At 66.4% G+C, this 19,664-nt stretch overlaps 1 protein-coding gene across 1 annotated transcript; it reads left to right on the top strand.

Annotated features, from left to right (window-relative positions):
- The first annotated feature begins 1,424 nt into the window (after positions 1–1,424).
- ADGRA2 (adhesion G protein-coupled receptor A2) lies at positions 1,425–19,533 on the top strand. The gene is made up of 19 exons (XM_075174631.1): positions 1,425–1,534; positions 3,960–4,031; positions 8,475–8,546; positions 8,641–8,712; positions 9,018–9,089; positions 9,199–9,362; positions 9,439–9,652; positions 10,123–10,287; positions 10,897–11,098; positions 11,186–11,335; positions 11,469–11,630; positions 11,926–12,135; positions 12,210–12,411; positions 12,663–12,871; positions 13,010–13,137; positions 15,292–15,415; positions 15,551–15,696; positions 15,884–15,973; positions 16,241–19,533. The coding sequence occupies exons 1-19, from the start codon at positions 1,425–1,427 to the stop codon at positions 17,451–17,453; spliced, it is 3,777 nt and encodes a 1,258-aa protein (XP_075030732.1). The 3' UTR covers positions 17,454–19,533.
- The last annotated feature ends 131 nt before the right edge of the window (positions 19,534–19,664 follow it).

Raw genomic sequence — 19,664 nt, forward strand, 5'->3', positions numbered from 1 at the left:
TGGAGAGCAAAGCAGAGCCGGGCTCCCCGCCCCCACCGCGGCCCCCCCTTATTAACCTCCGTGCCGCTGCCTCTGCCTTTCCCCTGCCCGCCCGGGCCGGGGAGCCACCGTCTCCCCACGTCCTTTTTTGGTTGGGTCCAGAGGAAGTTTATTGTTTCAGCAGCCCAGTTTCTGGAGCCGTTATTTATCCAAGTGGATTCCAGCACGCTTGAAAAAACAATCTTGTTTTTTTCGCTTTTGGCTCCTCTTTTTGAGATGAAAAAAAGAAGAAGGAGGGATCTCTCTATCTCCCTGCCTGCAGCCTCGCGGGGTCCTGAGCGCGGGCGGGTGGGAGCGAGGATGCTGAACCCCTTCCAAGGCTGAATCCCCCCAGGACAGGAGGATGCTCCTCGGGGGGCTCCCTCCCGCCGCCCGGCCGCCCCCCTCCCTGCCTGCCGCCGCGCATCCCCCCATCGCTTCCGTTTGACTCGACGCTCCGGTCCTTAATCCCCGCATTGTCCGCAGAGACTTTTCCAGCCGTAGCTCAATTAGCCGATTATTGTCCCGGTGGCGGGGCCGTCCCCAGCGGGCGGCGGGAGCCCACCCGCCCACGCATCGCGATGCCGGAGGGTCTCGGGGCAGCCGGGTGGGCTGCAGGCACCGTGTTGGGCGGGAGGATGCGGGAGCGGCGTGAGGGCGGTCGGCCGTCGAGGGCTGGGGGATGTGCGGGGTCCCCAGCCCTTCCCGCCGCGCTGCGCCAGGGGCATCACTCCGAGCCCGGCTTGGGGGTCCCTCTTGCCGCAGCGTTGGCGGCGCTGCCGAGGTGAGGAGTCCCAGCCTGGGGCAGAGCCAAGGCGCAGCCGAGGGACGGCTCCTGGGGAGCGCGGCTGGGCTTTCGTGGCCTGCCAAGCCCGCCGACGGCTGGGACGTGGGGCACCGCGTCCCCTCTGCACCCCCGGCCCCGCGCGGACCTCGGTGAGCATCCGTGAGCCACCTTGGCCACGGCAAGCCGGGGGTACCGGGGGGCAACGGGGGCCCCCCATCCACTTCCCTCCCCAGCCGGATCGGGCGCGAGAGCGGGGGCAGCTCTTAGGGTTTGAAATCCGGCCGAGGGGCTCGGGTCCGGCCCCGGTCCCGCGTGCCGAGGGCTGGCTGCAGGCGGGGGGTCCCGCTGCGGCTCAGGGGTTGCTCGCCCGTGACCCCCATGTGCCAGGTGGGGGTGGCCTCGTGGGCACACTTATTCCATCGTATTTTGGGGTTTCTCGGGTAATCTCCTGTAAGGGGATAGTGCCGGGGACGCGCATGCGGCTCTGCCGCGTGGGGCCGGAAAGTCCTGTGGAGCCTGATGGGAACTTCCTGGGAAAAAAAAGGAAAACATTTTGGAACACAATATCCATAAAAACAGCAAAACCAAAATAAAACCGTGTTTGAGGATATGAGTTGTAATGGGGGGCCGCGACCCGGCTGGCTTCTACAGGACGGGGAAAAGAAGAGCCAGGGTCGCCACCCGGAAGAAGTTTATCTCGGGAAGAGAACTTTCAGTCAAGTCGTTACTGTGAGCGCAGTTTCTGTGTGCCAAACACTCATTTTGGTCAAGGACCTCTTTTCCTTGAGGAAGGGCAGAGCAGGCGCCGAGCAGCGGGGGCGTTGCACGGGCAGGCAGTGCTGCGGCTCGGGGTGCCCCCGCGCTCCCCGACGGCCGCTCCCGAGGGGCCGGGGGCTCCGGGGGTGGCTTCGCCCTCGGCCGAAGCGCGCCACGGGGAAGGCGTCCTGCGGCTGCTCTCCCGAGCATCGGCGGGCGGGTTGCTGGCCCGGCCGCCTGGCTGCAGATCACAGCGGAGGCCGATCCCATCGGGGCCGCCGGAGCGTTGCCTTTTAAGGCGGGGAGTTCTGGTTTTATGGCAGAGGCGCGGATGGTCCCAGGGGTCCGCGAACAAGGCGAGCATCCCCGGCGCCGGGGCTCAGCCCTGGGGGCGGCTGCGCCCCAGCTGGGCGCCGCTCTCCGGTGCACTGGCCCCCCGGCGCAGGCAGCCGGCTGCCTGTGCTCTGCCCGCCGCGCTGGCGGCACGTCCGTGCTTGTAACCCCCGGCAAAGCCCACGCCCTGGCAGCCTCTGGCACAGCCGGGTCCAGCTTGCCCGGGGTGCCCGGCTCCCCCCTGCCCAAAGGCTCCACGTGTCCTTGGCCATGCTGGGGACCCGCCAGCTGCCCCGGGCCAGGACGCGGGACCAAACACGGGAGGTCTGAGACCGGGGCCTCGTGCGCTCGTCTGGTTTCTGCATTTGCAGCTCACTCGGCCCCAAAGGGCTGTTTCAGGAGGGTCCAGCGTGCACCCCAGCTCAGCCCCCGAGAGGGGTTTCTGCTAACCCCTGCTTTAGCGGGGAGCCCCTGAGGACCCCCATGCGCACGCAGCCTGCCGAGGCTTTGCTGGGTTGTGAAATCTGCTGCTGCTGGAATTAAAACCTTCTGGAGCCGTTGGGGCCGGCACGGCCTTGAGCAACAGCCCCCGCCGACGCCGTGATGGGGAGTCGAGGCGTGCCATGGGGCTGCTGTGCCCCGGAGCCGGGGCTGCTCCGGGAGCGATGCTGCCCCGGGAACATCCCTGCTGCCCTCCGCTCCGGGCAGGGTCCCGGGGCTGAGCCTGCCGCCGGCCGGCACCGGTGCTCGCTGCTGCTGTGCTGGGGCAAGCTGAGCCCCGCGAAAGCGGGGTCCCCGTAGGGAGGAAAGGGCGAGACGTGGCCCTGGCCGCAGCGGCTCTGGCCGCCAGCGTGTGGAAGCAATTTGCCGTCCGCTTCCGCTCCCCGCCGCTGGCCGGGTCGCGGGGCCCCGCGGACACGGTGGTGCCCAGCGGTGGCTCCTCATTAGCACAGGATGCGGCCCAGGGCGGGGGGCTGCGCCGCCTGCCCCCAACCCTTCCCTCCCCACCACCCTTCGGAGGTTTGGCAGCCGCCCCTGCTGCAACGCAGCCCCCCGAGCCGGGTCCTGGTCCTGCCCTCTCCCCGGGCAGCCCCGGCACGGGAGCCCGGCCAGGGAGAGGCGAGTGCGGCCGGCGGCGGCTGCCGCAGGCTGGGTGTCCGGAGGGGCCGGAGCTCTGCAGCACACAGCCGCCATTCAGCCCGGCTGCAGAGCCTGCCCGTGTGTAAACAGCCCCGGCTCCGGCCCTCAATGAGCCCTTTTTTCCCCTCGCCTCCCCCCAGCCGGGGCTCCAGGGTGCCCTCCCGGCCCCCGCTGGCGGCTGCCCCCGCTCTGGTTGTGGATCACGTTTGCCGGCGGGAGCATCGCCGCTGCCCGGGAGCGCTGGGGAAACACCTCTGGTCCCCGAGAGCCGGCTCCCGTCCCCAGGCCGGGGACTGGCTCTGCTAATTGCCACTGATGCACTTTAATGAGCTCCTGGCTGAATTGTTGGGTGCTTGTGCCCTCCCTCCCTCTCCTGTCACCCCGCAAGGGCCCCTTTGGCCAGCAAAGCTGTTTACTTTGGGATAAAATCTCAGCGCTGGGAGGTTCCTGGGATGGCCGTGAAGCTGTGACCGGAGGGTGGTCAGGCTGGAGGGGGGCAAGAGCTGGGGGTGCTGTGGGGTCCCCTCCTGGCTGCAGGTCCTCGGGGTGCCCTCTTGGTGCAGGTGCTGGGGTGGGGATCTCGTCGCCCGCACGTGCAGCTCCTTGCACCCAGGCCCAGGTACAGGAGCGATGCCCTAAGAGCTGGCACGGCCCCGGGCACCTCCAGCCCACTGCTGCCATGCATGTGGACCACGGCACGCCATCCCGACACGGCGTTGCATCCCTTGTCCCCACCGGGCCGAGCAAGCCTGTCCCTGAGACTTCACCATCGCCGCCACCCCGGCGGCACAGCCAGGGCGGCTGCTTCTCGCGGCGGGTCTGGCCGTCCCCGCTCCCCCCCAGCCCCGCGGGTCGCCGGGGCAGGACGGGGCTGCCCGGCAGGTCGAGTAACGGGGCTGCCCCTCTCCCTCTGCTCTTCCCACAGGCTGCTGAGTAACAACAAGATCACGGTGCTGGAGAACGGCTCCTTCTTCGGGCTGCGGGCTCTGGAGAAGCTGTGAGTGCCCGATGGGCGGCTGGGGGGCCAGGGCAGGAGGGGTGGGCAGCAGCGGGCAATGGGGTGCAGGCAGGGCTGCCATGGGGTCTGAGCGGGGCGGGTGTCAGCAGCACCGTGCAGGTCCTGCTCCCAACGTTGCTCCTGCGGCGGGGCCGGCACTGGGGCGCAGGGTTTGCCGCTGACACCCACGGGCATCCCAGGGACCCCAGGAGCCACGCCGGGGTGGGAGGCACCAGGGGGGCCGCGCTCCGTGGGGCCGGTATGAAAAGCGACATTGTCCCCCCGAACAAAGTCAACTTTCTTATCTCTCCATGAAAGGCATCTCTATGGAGGGAGCTGTAATAAGGGGAGATTTATGGCCCCCATATGGGTTTGATCTGTAGGTATGCAGGAGCAGGGACCGGCGCACTGAGGGCGTTTTGTTCCCCGCCGCGGCCCCGCGAGGGTCTCGCACATTCCTGCGCCGAGCGGGGCCCGGCGGGCTCCCGCTGCGGGACGCTCACCCGGTGTGACAGTGGCCTGGCTGCCGGCGTCCGCGGGCGCTGTGCACCGCAGCGAGCCTCTGCCCTGGGCATCCTCTGCAGCACGTGGTGTCGGGGGGCTGGGGCTGCGGTTGTGGGGTCCCCTTCCGTTGGGTGGCGGGTCTCTGCCCCGCAGCGCCTGGCCCGGCGCTTTTTTGCTCTGGGTGCTGGTGGGCAGGGCGGGTGGCTGGGGCAGCAGGGCGGTGAGGGCAGCGGAGAGCGCAGGCAGGGGCAGGCAGCGTGCCCGGGGCTCGGGGACCCACCGGGCCAGGCGCTGCCTGTGCCGCTCTGCAGCCGCACCGGTGCGCTCGGCCGCCGGCGGGTTTGGGGAGGGTTACAGCCCTGCCGAGGGTTTGGCACAGCCCCGGCACGCCGGCCCTGCCAGCTGGGGCACTCGTGGGGGGAGAGGGGACTCCCCAGGGGCAGCGGGACCCGCACCGCCTGCGTTTCATTAGCCCGAACAAGGAAGCGTTTATTAACGCGGATCTTGTTCGAGTTACAGGGCGTGCACCTGCCCCGGCCCGCAGCGGAGCCCAGCTGCTCCGGCGGGCACGGGGGCTGCGGGGCCGCGCCGCGGGGCCTGGCGTGCACAGTGCCCGCTGGTGGCATTGCGCTGGGGCGTGCAGCCTCCAGTGGGTGCCAGCCCCTGGGCAGCACCCGGGGCGCAGCGCTGTGCGTGGGGTGCGCAGCGTCGGGCGGGGTGCAGGCACCCCGTGGTGCACGGTGCCTGGTGCCCGGCACTGGGGTTGGGGTGCGTAGTGCTGGGATGGGGAGCAGGCGTGACAGAGCACGCAGTACCTGGTGCACAGCCTTGGGGCTGGTTTGGGGTTTTAAAGCCGTGGAAATCCCCGCGGGACTGTTTTAGGGGTGAGCGGGCAGCAGTGACCTTGGGGACCCTGTGTCCCTGCAGCCCCATGTGGCCAAGTTCTCCCCAGCGCGGTTCCAGGCGTGGGGTCACCTCCTCCTGCCTCCTGGCACCGAGCTCTCATTAGCGGGAGGGATTAATGAGCGTGCCGGCAGGGAGCAGCCGGGGCCGCTGCGGGCGCTGCGCTCGCCAGGAAGGGCCGTGGCGGAGCTGGGGGGCAGCACCCCGGGGGGACTGTGGCTCTGCAGCCCCTGGGGTGCCTGGGGTCCCCCTAAAAGTCTCTGTGCTCTGGGAGAGCAGCCGCCCCACGTCACCTCCCGCTCACCTCTGCTGTGCCGAAACCCCGCACGGGTCGGAGCGGGAGCGCCAGCGCGGCCGGGGGGCCTGTGGGCAGCGCTCCCCCGCCCCAGGCCGGCCAGCATCGCGCCGCACCGCGCCTGATTGCTCTCGACAGGAGCCGTAATTGTTTTCATCGGGTTGGTTCGGGGCTGCGGTGCAGATGTGCCCCGTGGAGGGACCGTGCTGGCGTGGTGGGGACGTGGCGGGGGCTCCGGGGGCCCCTCACTTTGCGTACTGGGGCTCGGGGGCCCCCGCCCACCCTGGCTGCCCACCGTGGGTGCTTCGGTGTCCCAGCATGATGGGGGGAACCCGTTCCCGGGGTCTCAGCAGTGTGCAGGGTGCCCCCACGGACCACCGCCCCTCCGGACTTGCAGCTTGGCATCTCTGGTGATTTGTAGCAGCGTAATGAGATTAATGAGTCTGAGCGGGGCCGGAATGCAGCCGGGGCGGCCGCGCTCATTAGCGCAGCCCCGCTTGGGAACGTCCTGCCCTCCGCCGGGGCCAGTGCTTCCCGCTCGGGGCTTCGGGCTGCGAGGGGGCTTGGCCGGGTGACAGCAGTGACGGGGATGGAGTCCGTCCATCTGTCCATCTACGCTGGGCTGCGGCGGGTGCTGCTGCAGACAGGGAGCTGCTCGTGTGGCTGCGGGCTCAGCGCCGGGGTGCTGGGCTCCTTGCAGCTGCACCAGGCTGGATCAGGCCCTCTGTGCCAGGGTTTGCTGCGTGCATCGAGGCTCGCTGCCTCGGGGCAGGAGGCAGTTGCTTGGCAGGGTCCCCATGCATGGTGGCAGGGGGGTCCCCGTGTACACGTAGCAATGGGGGTCCTGTGCACACGTGGCACCGTGCCCTGCCGGCTCTGGTGCCTGCAGCACGTCACCCCGCGGGGGCAGGGGGAGGAGGGGGCTCGGGACCGGCGGAAACGCGAAGGCAAACAACCGCGGTGCGGAGAGAAGAGCCTTATCGTAAATCAGCAGCAGCAGCCCCGGGCCCCCAGCCAGCGGGGAGGAAGTGACTGAGCGAGGAAGGCTCCCCGCCGGGCCCTGCGCCGGGCTGGCCGTGAGCCCCCGGGGCCCAGCATGGTCCCCAGTGGGTCCCATCCCTGGCCACTGGTGCCCTGCAGCCCCCAGCCCCCGGCTGCACACCAGCCAGGGCCAGGGGCGCTGAGTTTTGGCAGCGGTTGTGTTTTGGCTGCTGCATCCCCCACCGCTGCGGGCCGTGCTGGCGGTGTGTGCTGGGTGGGTGTCCGGGGTGTGGGGGTCCCTGGGGACCTCCGGCTGGCCCCCGGCGGGGAGCGGGGCTGGCGCGGATGGTCTCCCTTGGCGTGTATGGGCGGGTGTTTGCAGGGCGGGTGTTTGCAGGGCGGGTGTTTGCAGGGCGGGTGTTGGTGCAGCGGGTGTTGGCGGTGTTGGTGCAGGTGAGCGGAGCTGTTCCTTCAGCACCGCCACTCACCTGGGCCCTGTGCACGCCTGCCTGCACGCCTGCCTGCACGCCTGCCTGCACACCCGGCCGGGCACCCGGCCGTCGGAGCTGCCAGGACTTGCTTTTGCCCGTCGGGGGAGGCCAGGGAAGGCAGGCGTGGGCAGAGTTCTTGTGTCGGCCGAGCAGGGCCGGGACGATGCCAGCCGGGAAGGCGTCACACCCCATTTCCCTTCCCCGGGGTCTGACTGCGGGGCCGTGCACCCCTGCACCGAGCCCTGCCCGTCTGGGGTCGGCTGGGGACCCGCAGAAGCCGCGTGGGTGCGTTTTCGCCTGGAAGGAAAGCGTGTCCCTGTGTTCACGGTGTGCAGGCAGCGTTGCCCGTGTCCCCTCTCCCTGCGTGGCCCCTCATGTCTTGCCGGTGGGACCCCCGCGCCCACCTGCACCCCCAGGTCTGCTGGGAGGGTTTGCACCGCTCCCCCATCCCGGGCTCCAGCTTGTGGCCTTGAAACAGGGGTGGTTCACGGGGTGCCCCCAGGGCTGCAGTTCACGGGGTGCCCCCAGGGCCACACGCGGCACAGCGGGCGACCCAGCGATGAGCACCGGGGAGCCTGCTATAAACAAACACGGCATTGCCATGTGGTTCCCATTCCCTCTCCCGGCCAGTGCCGGTGCTCGGCAGGAGCCGCCTTGCCGGTCCCCGGGGCTGGACGGAGCAGCCAAAGCCACCGGTGCTCCCCAGCTCCCCGCCGGGCCAGCAGCCCCCCCGCGCCAGCACACGCCTGGCGTGCCTCTGATTAGATATGTGCCTCCAATCAGGCTAATAAACCAAACGAGCTTCCTCCGGGCCACAAAGCCCTTTTGGCAATTGCAGCCTGCTCTTATCCCGCGTGCGGGAGGTGATAACCCACCGGGATACGGCTGCTCCGGAAGCAACGGTGCAGGAGGGGATGGCGGGCACCGCCGGCGTGCGCGTGGCCTGCGATGCTCCGCCGTGCGCGCTCGGAGCGTGCAGTGGGGCTGGCGTCCCCCCTGTGAGCGGCGGGGAGCCTCGCGCCTTCCCTGCGCCCTTTGGAGGGATAACGAGAGGGAAATGGGATGGAAAGCTGCTAATGAGGCTCCTGCGCGGGGTTTGGCAGCGCCTGGGGCTGCCGAGGAACCCGCGCGTGGGAGGCGGGGGCTAGGGGGGATCGGGGTGCGCTCATGCCCCTGTCCCCGCTGCGCTGGGTCTCCCGTGGATGGGGCAGAGGATGCGTCCCGGGCTCCCTGCTGCACGCCCTGAGGTCTGTGTCTGTCTCCCCGCAGGGACCTGAAGAACAACCTGATCAGCACGGTCCAGCCGGGCGCCTTCCTCGGCCTCCCCGAGCTGAAGCGTCTGTAAGTGGCGGCGCAGCCCCCCGGGAGCCGGCCCGGGGGGAGCGGGGACAGCGGGGCGTCCCCAGCCCTGACGGCCCCTCCGCTTGCCTTGCAGGGACCTCTCCAACAACCGCATCGGCTGCCTGAGCGCCAGCGTCTTCCAGGGGCTCCCCAACCTCCTCAGGCTGTAAGTAACTCCCTGGGGACCCCCTGGCAGCCCTGTCCCTTGGCTGCCGAGAGGAGCCCCCGGGGCTGTCCCGTGCCCCGGGGCATCGCTGGTGGTTTTGCACCCTGGGGCTGTCCCCGTGCCGCATCCCGAGGCTGGCTCCTACCCTTTGCCTCCGGCTGGCGTGGAGGCTCGTTAGGCTGCGGCCACCCCGTGCCCACCCTCGTCAGGTGCCGTGGTGGGGTGTGCGGGCCCAGCGAGGGGCTGGGAGGTGTCCCCTCTCCCGGCAGGTCCCCTCCACGCCGCCTTTCTCTCCTGTCCCGCAGGAACATGTCCGGGAACATTTTCTCCAGCCTCCCGCCCAGCGTCTTCGACGAGCTCCCCTCCCTGAAAGTCGTGTGAGTTTGAGCCCCGGGGTTTCGGCACCCAGGGGGGTCCCTGCCGGAGGGTCTCGGGGCTGGTGGCTGTCCCGGCCCCGTGGCCGCCCCGTGACACCGGCCCTTGCAGGGACTTCGCCACCGAGTACCTGACGTGCGACTGCAACCTGCGCTGGGTGCTGCCCTGGGCTCGCAACCGCTCGGCGCAGATCTCGGAGCGGACGGTGTGCGCCTACCCCCGGCACCTCCACGCCTTCCCCCTGCGCAGCGCGCGGGAGAGCCAGCTCCGCTGCGGTGAGCCGGGGCCGGGGCGGGGGCGGCGGCGGCGGGCGGGGGCGCGGGCTCACCCGGCCGGCTGTGTCCCCCGCAGCGGGCGCCCCGGAGCTGCACACCCACCACCTCATCCCGTCGCTGCGCCAGGTGGTTTTCCAGGGCGACCGGCTGCCCTTCCAGTGCACGGCCACCTACCTGGACAACAGCACCCAGATCCGGTGGTACCACAACCACGAGCCGGTGGAGGAGGACGAGCGGACGGGCGTCATCGTGGAGGAGAGCCTCATCCATGACTGCACCTTCATCACCAGGTCAGCGACGGGGACGGGGATGGGAACAGTGAGGGAGATGGGATGGAGATGGGGATGGAGGTGGGATGGAGATGGGGATGGAGATGGGATGGGGACAGGGATAGAGATGGAGACGCAGACAGTGGTGGAGATGGGACGGGGATGGGGACGGGGATGGAGATGGGGATGGAGATGGGATGGAGATGGGATGGGGACAGTGATGGAAATAGGATGGGGATGGCGATGAAGACGAGATGGGGATGGGCACAGGGATGGGGATGGGGATGGAAATGGGGATGGGGACAGGGACAGACACACGTGGCCACAGGGCTTGCTGGTTTGTGGGTACCAAGTGCCGTGGGTGGGATGCCAAGTGTGGGCACCTCCTGTGCTTCATGGTGTGTGTCCCCATGCCCCCAAGCTCGGGGGACCACTGCTGCGGGCTCACTGTGGGGCAGACCCGCCGTGCCAGCCTGTCCCCTCTGCCGCAGTGAGCTCATCCTCTCCAACATCCACGTCTCTGCCAACGGCGAGTGGGAGTGCGCCGTCTCCACCTCCCAGGGCAACGTCAGCAAGAAGGTGGAGATCGTGGTGCTGGAGACCTCCGCGTCCTACTGCCCTGCCGAGCGGGTCACCAACAACCGCGGGGACTTCAGGTAGGGACCAGCGGTGGCATGGCCGTAGGATGGGTGCCGCGGCGAGACGGGGGATGCGCGTGGTGCATGCCACATACAGCATGAGCGGTGCGTGCCGGGGCAGGGGGCTCACCGCAGGTGACCGAGCGTCTGGTAGCAATTAGCGGCCGCGGGGAACGCGAGCGCCTTTGAAGCGCTTCCCGTGCCGGCGGCGCAGCCCGGCTCCAGCAGCAGAGGTGTTGGAATTTCTCTGGCACGAGACGAAAGGCTCCGGGCACCCGCCGTAACCCCGGTGGGGCCGTTACGGAATATAAATTACTGGTACAGTCAATGTGGCTTAAATTAGCGGTGCCCCCCCTTTCGCCCGCTGCTTCCCTCTGTGCTGTGCTGAGCCGAGCGGGATACGGGACTGGGGGGGGGGGTGCAGCTTTCTGGGGAGCATCACCCTCACCCCCCCCGGAGCCAAGGGGAGGCAGGGGCTTGTTGGGGGAATTTGGGGGCTGTGGTGCCCGCAGGCCGTGGCGTGGTGCTGGGCAGGGTCCGCACGGGGGGAGCAGGCTGGGGGGAGGGCAGCAGGAGGGGGCTGTTGGTGGCGAGTGCCCCGCGGTCACCGTGTGTCTGCGCCCGCAGGTGGCCCCGCACCCTGGCAGGCATCACCGCCTACCAGCCCTGCCTGCAGTACCCCTTCGCCGCGGGGCCGGCCGGCGGGGGCTCGGCGGCGGAGAAGCAGGCGTGGCGGCGCTGCGACCGCGCCGGGCGCTGGGAGGAGGGCGACTACTCCCACTGCCTCTACACCAACGACATCACCCGCGTCCTCTACACCTTCGTGCTGGTGAGCCGGGGGCCGGGGGGGCTCGGCCGTGCCGGGGGGGCCGGGCGCAGCCGGTGACCGTGCCCCCGCGGCCGTGCCGCTCTGCAGATGCCCATCAACGCCTCCAACGCCCTGACCCTGGCTCACCAGCTCCGCGTCTACACGGCCGAGGCGGCCAACTTCTCAGACATGGTTGATGTCCTCTACGTGGCCCAGATGATAGAGAAGTTTATCGGCTACGTGGACCAGATCAAGCAGGTAACGAGCGCTTCTCCTGTCCCCTGCTTGTCCCAGCCCTGCCAATTGTTTTTGGGGTGGAAAAGCATGAATTGGGGTGTTTGCCGCTGGGGGTGGCAGTAGCTCTTTGCAGAGCCGCTTGCTGTCCTCGCAGCTGACGGACGTGATCGTGGAGATGGCCAGCAACATCATGCTGGTGGACGACCACATCCTGTGGATGTCGCAGAAGGAGGAGAAGGCTTGCACCAGCATCGTCCGCTCCCTGGAGAAGATCGCCGCCCACACGCTCAGCAGCAACTCCCAGCACATGGCGGTGGTGAGTGGGGGGCAAAGGGGGGGCTGCCTGGAGACGGGGGGCTGAGGGGGGAGGAGGAGGTGGTTGGGCTGCTGGTGCAGGGTCTCTGCCTGTGCCAGGGGGTCTCAGCCCATGCTGGGTCTCTCTGCTCGTGCCAGGGGTCTCTCTGGCTGTGCCGAGGGTCTCTGGCCGAACCGGAGGGGACTGGCCATGCTGGGGGGGTCTCTGGCCATGCTGGGGGGGTCTCTGGCCGCGCTGGAGGGGGTCTCTGGCCGTGCCGGGGCTGATGGCCACCCTGCGGTGCTGTGCCTGGCAGAACTCACGCAACATCGCCTTCGAGGCGTACGTGGTGAAGCCCGAGAGCTACGTGGGGCTGAGCTGCGTGGCGTTCCAGCGGCGGGACGGGGGTCCGGCTGGGCGTCCCCCCCCGGCCGAGCGGGGGGCCGAGCCCACGCCCGACCAGCAGCTGAGGCTGCGCTGCACCACGGGGCGTCCCAACGTCTCCCTGACCAGCTTCCACATCAAGGTACGGGTAAGCGGGGGGACGGGGGGGTGCCGGGCTGGGGGCGGCCCCTCTCACCGGCGACCCTGCGCCCGCAGAACAGCATCGCCCTGGCTTCCATCCAGCTGCCGCCCAGCCTCTTCGCCAGCCCCGTCCCGGCCACGCCGCTGGCCGACTGCAAGCTCCAGCTGCTGGTCTTCCGCAACGGCAAGCTCTTCTGCAGCACGGGCAACTCCTCCCGCCTGGCTGACGACGGCAAGCGCCGCAGCGTGGCCACGCCGGTCATCTACGCCGGGACCTGTAAGGACTGCCTGTTGGCGGGGGACTTGGGGTGCCCTAGGTGGGGCTTTTCTTGGGGGATGGAGCTCCATGGGGCTCCTTGGGGTGTGCCCTGGTGCCCCTGCAGAGCAAAGCCATCCCTGGGGTCCTCGCGGGGAGGTGGCAACGTTCCGATGGGATGCAGTGGGGCGTCCCCCATGCACAGCCTCCTTTGGGGGTGCAGGCAGCGGGGTGTCTCTTGCCCTGCTCACCGCCTTTCTCTGTTGCTGCAGATGGCTGCGGAGTGGGAAACCTCTCGGAGCCGGTGGCCGTGTCGCTGCGGCACCCCGGGGAGGGCGCGGACCCGGTGGCCGCGTACTGGAACTTCGAGGTGCTGGGGGGCATGGGGGGCTGGAGCGCCGAGGGCTGCCAGCTGGCCGCGCGGGAGCCCAACGTCACCTCCCTGCACTGCCGGCACCTCAGCAACGTGGCTGTGCTCATGGTAGGTGGGGGGTGAGCGATGGGGTTGGGAGCCTTGCTCGGGGGGTGCGGAGCCTGGGGGCTGCAGGAGGGCGGTGGGGTGGGATGGGGCATGGGGACGGGTGGCGGGGGGTCTGACGGGCTGTGCTGCGCTGCGCAGGAGCTGAGCGGTTTCCCCAGCGAGACGCGAGGCGCCGTGGAGGTGCTGCACCCCGCCATGTACACCTGCACGGCCGTGCTGCTGCTCTGCCTCTTCACCACCATCATCACCTACATCGTCAACCACGGGTGAGTGAGCGTCTTGGCACCCGCCTTGGCCGAGGCGATGGCTGGGGGGGCTCTGCGTGGGTGGAGGTCTCTGTGGGCAGCTGGAGGAGCTCCCAGGCACTGCCAACGGCCGGGAGGAAGGTGCGCGGGGATGGCCGTCCTGGAGATGACCATCCAGGAGAAGACCGTCCAGGGGATGGCCCTTCAGGAGGTGGCCCTCCAGGAGATGGGCTCTCAGGAGATGGCCCTCTAGGACATGGTACTTTAGAACGTGGGCTTTCAGGAGGTAGCCCTCCAGGAAAGTGCTGCCGGGCAAGCGGTGCTGCCGCAGGAGCCCGTCTTGGGGCGATGGCTGGATGAGTGGCCTTTATGGTGATGGGGGCCTTGGGCTGGGGGGCTATGTCTTGTCCTGCAACGCGAGGCATGGAGGAGGTGAGTGGGACTTTGAGGGTGGGTGTGAAGACCCCCTGGACCTCGTTGGGTCAGAAATGGTGAGCAGCTGGGGCTCAGGGAGGGGGTCCCCCCATACGTGGGGCCAACGAGCCCCCAGGCGAGGGGACAGTGGCTGGACAGGAGCGGGAGGGCCTGCCCTCTACAAAAGCAGCGACCCCAGGAGTGAAGAGGGCACTTAGCGAAGGGCGGAGCGGGGCCAGCCGCGCTGCCAGAGCCTCGTCCCCGGCTGGTGCTGGGCTCCTCCGGGCTCCTCCATCACCCCTGCAAGGCAGCAGCGAGCAACGCTCGGCAGCGGGTCCTGCTGAGGGCCCCGGGGCAGCAGGAGCCCTCCCTGCCCGCAGGGACACCGAGCCCCCCCGAGCCCCCCCGCGTGCGGAGGGTCCAGGGCAACAGTCGCTGCGCGAGCCGGAGTGAGACCGCCGCAGCAGGCCACTTAGCGACAAGCTGCCTTCTGTAAAGCAAAAAGAACCCAGAAATAGTTACACCTAGCACTTAACGAGTCCTTAATGAGGTGCACGGAAGGCCACAGTAAGGGCCTCCTGCTGTACGTGGAACAAACACTAACGAAGCCGAGCAACGCTCTCGGCCCACATCTGTTACCCCGTTGGAAGAACCCAACAAGAACGATTATATCTAACTCTTAACAAGCACTTAATGAGATGCACGTAAGGCCAAAACATTCCTTTTACTGTAAGTGAAACAAACACTAATAAAGTCAAGCAGCATTGTTAGCTAAATCTATTATCTGTTTCTCAGGAAGAACCCAACAATAAGTATTATATCTAACAAGCACTTAATGAGATAAACGTAAGGCCAAACCATTCCCCTTACTATAAGTGAAACAAACACTAATAAAGTCAAGCAGCATTATTAGCCCACATCTATTACCTATTTCTCAGAAATAATCCAATAACAAGTGTTACATTTAACACTTGACGAGATGCACATAGGGCCAAACCGTTCCCCTTACTGGGAGTGAAACACGCACTAACAAAAAGTCAAGCAACACTAGCCGTCCACGTGTAGCTGTAACCTGTTTGGAAGAACCCAGCAGTAATTATTATATCCAATACTTAACAGTACTTAATGAGATACATACAAGGCCAAGCCATTCAATTTACGATAAGTGAAACCAGTATTAACAGTTAAAGCCAAGCAACACTATCAGGCCACATCTAACTACTACCCACTTGGAAGAAACCAGTAATAATTATTGTATCTAACACCGAACAGGTACTTATTTAGATAAATAGGGGCCAAGCCACTCCTGTTGCTATACGCGAAGCAAACGCCAGCGGAGCGGGGCAGCGCTGTCAGCCCGCACCTCGCGATGGAAACACGACTGCCGCCCGCCAAAGCCGGGAACAGCCCGGGCCGGGGGCTCTGGAGGAGCGTCCTCGCCCCAGCCCCGCTCCTGCCTCCCCTTCTCCGCGTCCCAGCTCCGGGGGCTCCCTGCCGACAGCCTGTGGTGGAGACGTTGCCAGCAGCCCCGAGAAGTCCTTCGCACGCATGCATGCACGTCTGCGCACGGCTGCTTCATCAGCCACGCTCCATGGCGGGGCCGGGGCCCGGCGGTGCGGAGCATCCCTCCGGAGCGGCGGAGGCAGGATTTGTGCAGGCAGGAGCTGCGGTGCAGGAAAGGGCTGTCGCACACGCTGCAGATAACTGTCCTGCTGGAGGCCGGGCAGGAGCTCACGGGCGCCCGTTGTGCCTCTCTTCCAGCACCATTCTCATCCCGCGGAAGGGCTGGCACATGCTGCTTAACCTCTGCTTCCACATCGCCATGACGGCCGCCGTCTTCGCGGGAGGCATCACCCTCACCGGCTACCTGATCGTCTGCCAAGCGGTAGGTACCAGCGAGGGGACGGCCACCGCGCCGGGGCTGCTCTGCAATTTGCAGAGACCGGCAGGACAGTGACCGGCGGGGACGCAGCCACGTCTGCAGCACCCCTGCTTCCCGACCCCCGCCTCTCTCCCGCAGGTCGGCATCATCTTGCACTACTCCTCCCTCTCCACCCTGCTGTGGATGGCGGTGAAAGCCAGAGTGCTCTACAAGGAGGCGACCTGGAAGGCGCCGCGGCAGCCGGACGGGGACGCATCCCAGCCGGCCCCCAGACCCATGCTACGGTACGAACACCCCCTCCCCTCGCCCCGGCCCCGCGGGGGAGCGGAGAGCCGCCGGAGCTTCCCCTCCCCACATCCAGAGGCTGGGGCAGGGCTTGCTCTGCCGTACAAGCCCGTCCCGCCCGCAGCCGTGCCGTGCTCTCCCGAGGGCTCGCTCCGGCTGTGCGGTGACACCGTCCCCCCCGTGCAGGTTCTACCTGATCGCCGGCGGCATCCCCCTCATCATCTGCGGGATCACGGCAGCCGTCAACATCCACAACTACCACGACAACAACCCCTAGTAAGTGTCCCTGCTCGACCATGCCTTCCTCCCCAAACGGGTGGCCTCCCTCCGCCGGGGCGGGGGAACTGGCAGCACCGGGAATCCGGGCAAGCTTGGGAAAGGCCGGTGAGATTTTTCCCAAGAGCTATCCATATACTGGGAAAAAATCAGCCAGGCAGCCAGCACGCCTCCGCAGAGCCTGGGGCAGGGGTGCTGAGCGTCACAGTACCACGACACGTGGCTGCCGGCTGTGCAGGCACCCAGCTCCGCTCTCCTCCCGTACAGCTGCTGGCTGGTGTGGCGGCCCAGCCTGGGGGCTTTCTACGTCCCCGTGGCTTTCATCTTGCTCGTCACCTGGATTTACTTCCTCTGCGCCGGGCTCAGCCTCCAGTGCCGACCGTCACGCCGGAAAGACGTCCCCGAGCCGCTGGAGCCGCCGCCGCGGCTGGGGGGTGCCGGCGACCTCCTGACGGACTCCGGGTCCATCTCGGTCACGCTGAACTCGGGGCCACCCTGCCCCGAGGCGGACGGTGTCTACTCTCTGCAGGTGCAATTCTGGGCGCTGGTGACCACCCACGCCTTGTACGTCGCCCTGTGGACATTCGGTGCCATGGCCGTGTCCCAGCGCTGGTACCTGAACATCGTCTTCAGCTGCCTCTACGGCATCACCGCCGTGGCGCTGGGACTCTTCATCTTCATCCACCACTGCGTCCGGCGCTGGGACGTCCTCAACTCCTGGTTCTCCTGCTGCCCCTCCTACAGGAACGTGCTGCCCATGCAGGCGTACGTCCACCCCGGGCTGGCGCCGGAGGACGGCTCGCAGGTCTTCATCGGCTGCGACCCGGAGGCGGCTCGCTCTGGCGCCTCCTCCTCCTCCTCGCCCAGCAGCGCCGGCTCGGCCGGGGGCCGCTGCAAGCTCACCAACCTGCAGGTAGCCCAGAGCCAGGCGGACGCCCGCCCGGCCGCCTGCCTGGAGCCGGACCCCGCCGATGGCAAGACCGCCGGCGCCGGCAGGCACGCCAGCAACCTCCACGGCCGCAGGAACCACCGGGGCAGAACTAAGCAGTGCCGGGACGGGAAGCACCACCGCTTGAAAATGCTGCGGGGCCCCTCCTCGGAGCATCCCTCCAGCGAGAGCGGGAGCCTCCACAACAGCCACTCCGAGAGCTACCACAGCGGCAGGAACAGCCCCGTCAGCGGCGGCCGCGCGGGGCCGCGGGCCCCCCAGGACGGGGAGACGGCGCCCAGCCACTCGGAAGGCAGCGACGGCGGGCGGCGGGCGCCCGACTTTGCCGAGGCTCGCCGGAGGAGCGCCAGCAGGGACAACCTGCGGCAAGCCAACGCCGCCGAGAAGGAGGCGAAGCGCCGGTCCTACCCACTCAACGTGGCCAGCCACAACGGTGGCCTCAAGGGCAGCAAGTACGACATCAACCTGGCCAGCGCCGACAGCGTGGCTGGGATGAAGACCGGCCTCTGGAAGAGCGAAACCACCGTGTAAAGGTGGGGAAGGACCGGATGGCCGCAGCGCCGCAGGATTTTCCTCTGGGAGCCGCAGCCGGAGCCGCTCGGGGCGACTGTGAGGAAGCGACGCTGCGGGAATCGCCACGTGCACTAGTGGGGACGGGTGGCACGGCCGGGGGCTCCGGCGGTGCTGAGCCTGACCCGTCCCCCCCGTGAGGAGGCTCAAAGCTTCCCGCGGCGGCACCGGGGTCTCGAGGTGAAAGGCAATCCTTGCTCTTCAGCAGCCTGAATTGCAGCCGTACTTTAATCACTCCTGCATGTCACTTAAGACTGATCCTAAATGCTATTTTATAATATACAGAGGAAACAAATGTCTATTTTTCAAAGCTATATTATTGAATGTATATAATGTATAGACAGATCAGTAAGTGATGCGAGTGCCTCGTTACCGACCAGTGTTCTCCGGGAGCGGGCAAGCCCCCGGGCGCTTTGGCAATAGCCCGCTCGTGCCGCGACTGCAATATTCCTGCCAAGGGGACCACACCGGGTGCCCTTTCTGTACAGGCACCGTAGCGCCGATGCCTGTGCGACCCCAGCCTGAGCAAGCTGCTTTTGAGAGTCAGAGAGCAGCTTCTCCGTCTGAAATGTTTTTACATGCCGAAGTTTTTAATCCACGTTAGACGCCAGCGTTTAGCCCTGTGGGTTACGCAGCTGCCAAAGTAAAAGCCATATTGCCAAGCAAGCACAAGGTAAGAGGAGCCTCAGCTCCAAGGCGAGGCGATTGTCTGCACTGTTTTAATGCCAGACACTAAAATCACGGCCAAAAAGGCTCCCAAGCCCTCAGAGGCGTAAGCTATGCAATGGGGTGGGCTGGCGGAGCTGCGCTTGCTGCCAGAGCCGAGACTGACCCTCTCCGCCAGAGCACCAAAGAGCCGAGCTGTGGGCAGAGACCCAACGCAGGTCCTCAGCCTTAACCCAGGGGTGCACGCTCAGAAAATACTTGGGTTTGCTCTTAGGAAGGCAGAGGAACCCCCCCAGCTACCGGCCTCGCACTCACGTAAGGCGAGAGGAAAGTGCGGGGCAGCAGGGGCCATTCCTGGGAGAGTGGGAGAATGATGCCAACTAATGAGGGCCCTTCCTTGGACAGCGCACATGATGCATTCAAAGGGGTGGAACTTGGATAAGCACTTATTTTTCCCCATTTAAAGACAAGTTCCCCCTTTTTTCTAGCGTGCAGATAAAGAAGCCACACTGCAGGCAGCAGCAGGCTCTGGGAGCCTGCCCCTGCCAGGTCTTGAAGGTTTCCTAAAACGAGAGGAGGTTGCTCACCCCGCAGCCGGGCAGGGAGCACCCCATCCCTGTGCTGGCACGGTCCAGTGCTGCCTGCCCCTGCCCACGCTGGACCGGGGCTGTATTTCACCCCTCGTCCGGCACTGAGCCCGGCTGACGCCGACCGCAGCTGTACGAGTGATGCAGAGGAGGTGGGACGGGAGCCTGGTGCCTTCTCTGCCCCTTCCAGCCTCCCCCCGCCTCAGTTCTCTCGTGCGGACAAATGGGTTTCGTTATTTAGCTACCTCCCAAGGGGTCGCGAGGACCAGGCAGGGGCCGGCGGGGAGGGGGAGCCACGAGGCAGTGGAGGAAAAAGCACTTCGTGGAGGATTTGTCTCGCCTTCAGAAACCCTCGGGGAACCCTCACCCCCAAGGCGGGGGCACCCCGGGCTTAAGGCGGTTCTGCTGCCCCCCCCGCCTCGACTTCTCCGCCCAACCGATGGCTTAAACCACATTTCATTGGTATTTAATACAATTTAAATCCTTATTGTCGATACCGCAGCCTGCACGGTCTTGCTGATGCTGAGTTGTTATATATGCTTGCTGCACTGTGACAGTATTATATAAAAAGCTTTGTATTATTAATTACACTTTTTTTTTGTCTGTTTACATTACAAGCAAATGACATATCAACAGAGAGCTTCTTGCAATATACTGGGGGAGGGAGGGGAAAGTATGCCAAAGAAATGTCTTTAAAGGGGTCTTTTTGCATTTTTATATGAATAGAATGTTTCTAGCAGATATGTTTTGTTTAATATATTAAAGATTTGCCAATCTGCCAACATCTACTGTTGTTTCTCACAGACTTTGTGTTCAAACACAACAGGCCCCCAGGCTCGGCGAGGGCCCTGTTGTAGCGAGCGAGCAGCCAGCAGCACTATGCACACACAGTCCAACGCTGCGCCTTTGCCACAGCTTT

The sequence above is a fragment of the Calonectris borealis genome, chromosome 27 (genome assembly GCF_964195595.1).
Source record: "Calonectris borealis chromosome 27, bCalBor7.hap1.2, whole genome shotgun sequence".
Classification (NCBI taxonomy): Eukaryota; Metazoa; Chordata; class Aves; order Procellariiformes; family Procellariidae; genus Calonectris; species Calonectris borealis.

Excerpts from the sequence above, each read along its gene's own strand:
- ADGRA2 (XM_075174631.1), top strand. The coding sequence starts at position 1,425 with ATGGGGGGCCGCGACCCGGCTGGCTTCTACAGGACGGGGAAAAGAAGA. Across the intron at positions 9,090-9,198 it reads CTCCCCTCCCTGAAAGTCGT|GGACTTCGCCACCGAGTACC; the intron begins GTGAGTTTGAGC and ends CGGCCCTTGCAG. Across the intron at positions 11,631-11,925 it reads ACTCCCAGCACATGGCGGTG|AACTCACGCAACATCGCCTT; the intron begins GTGAGTGGGGGG and ends TGTGCCTGGCAG.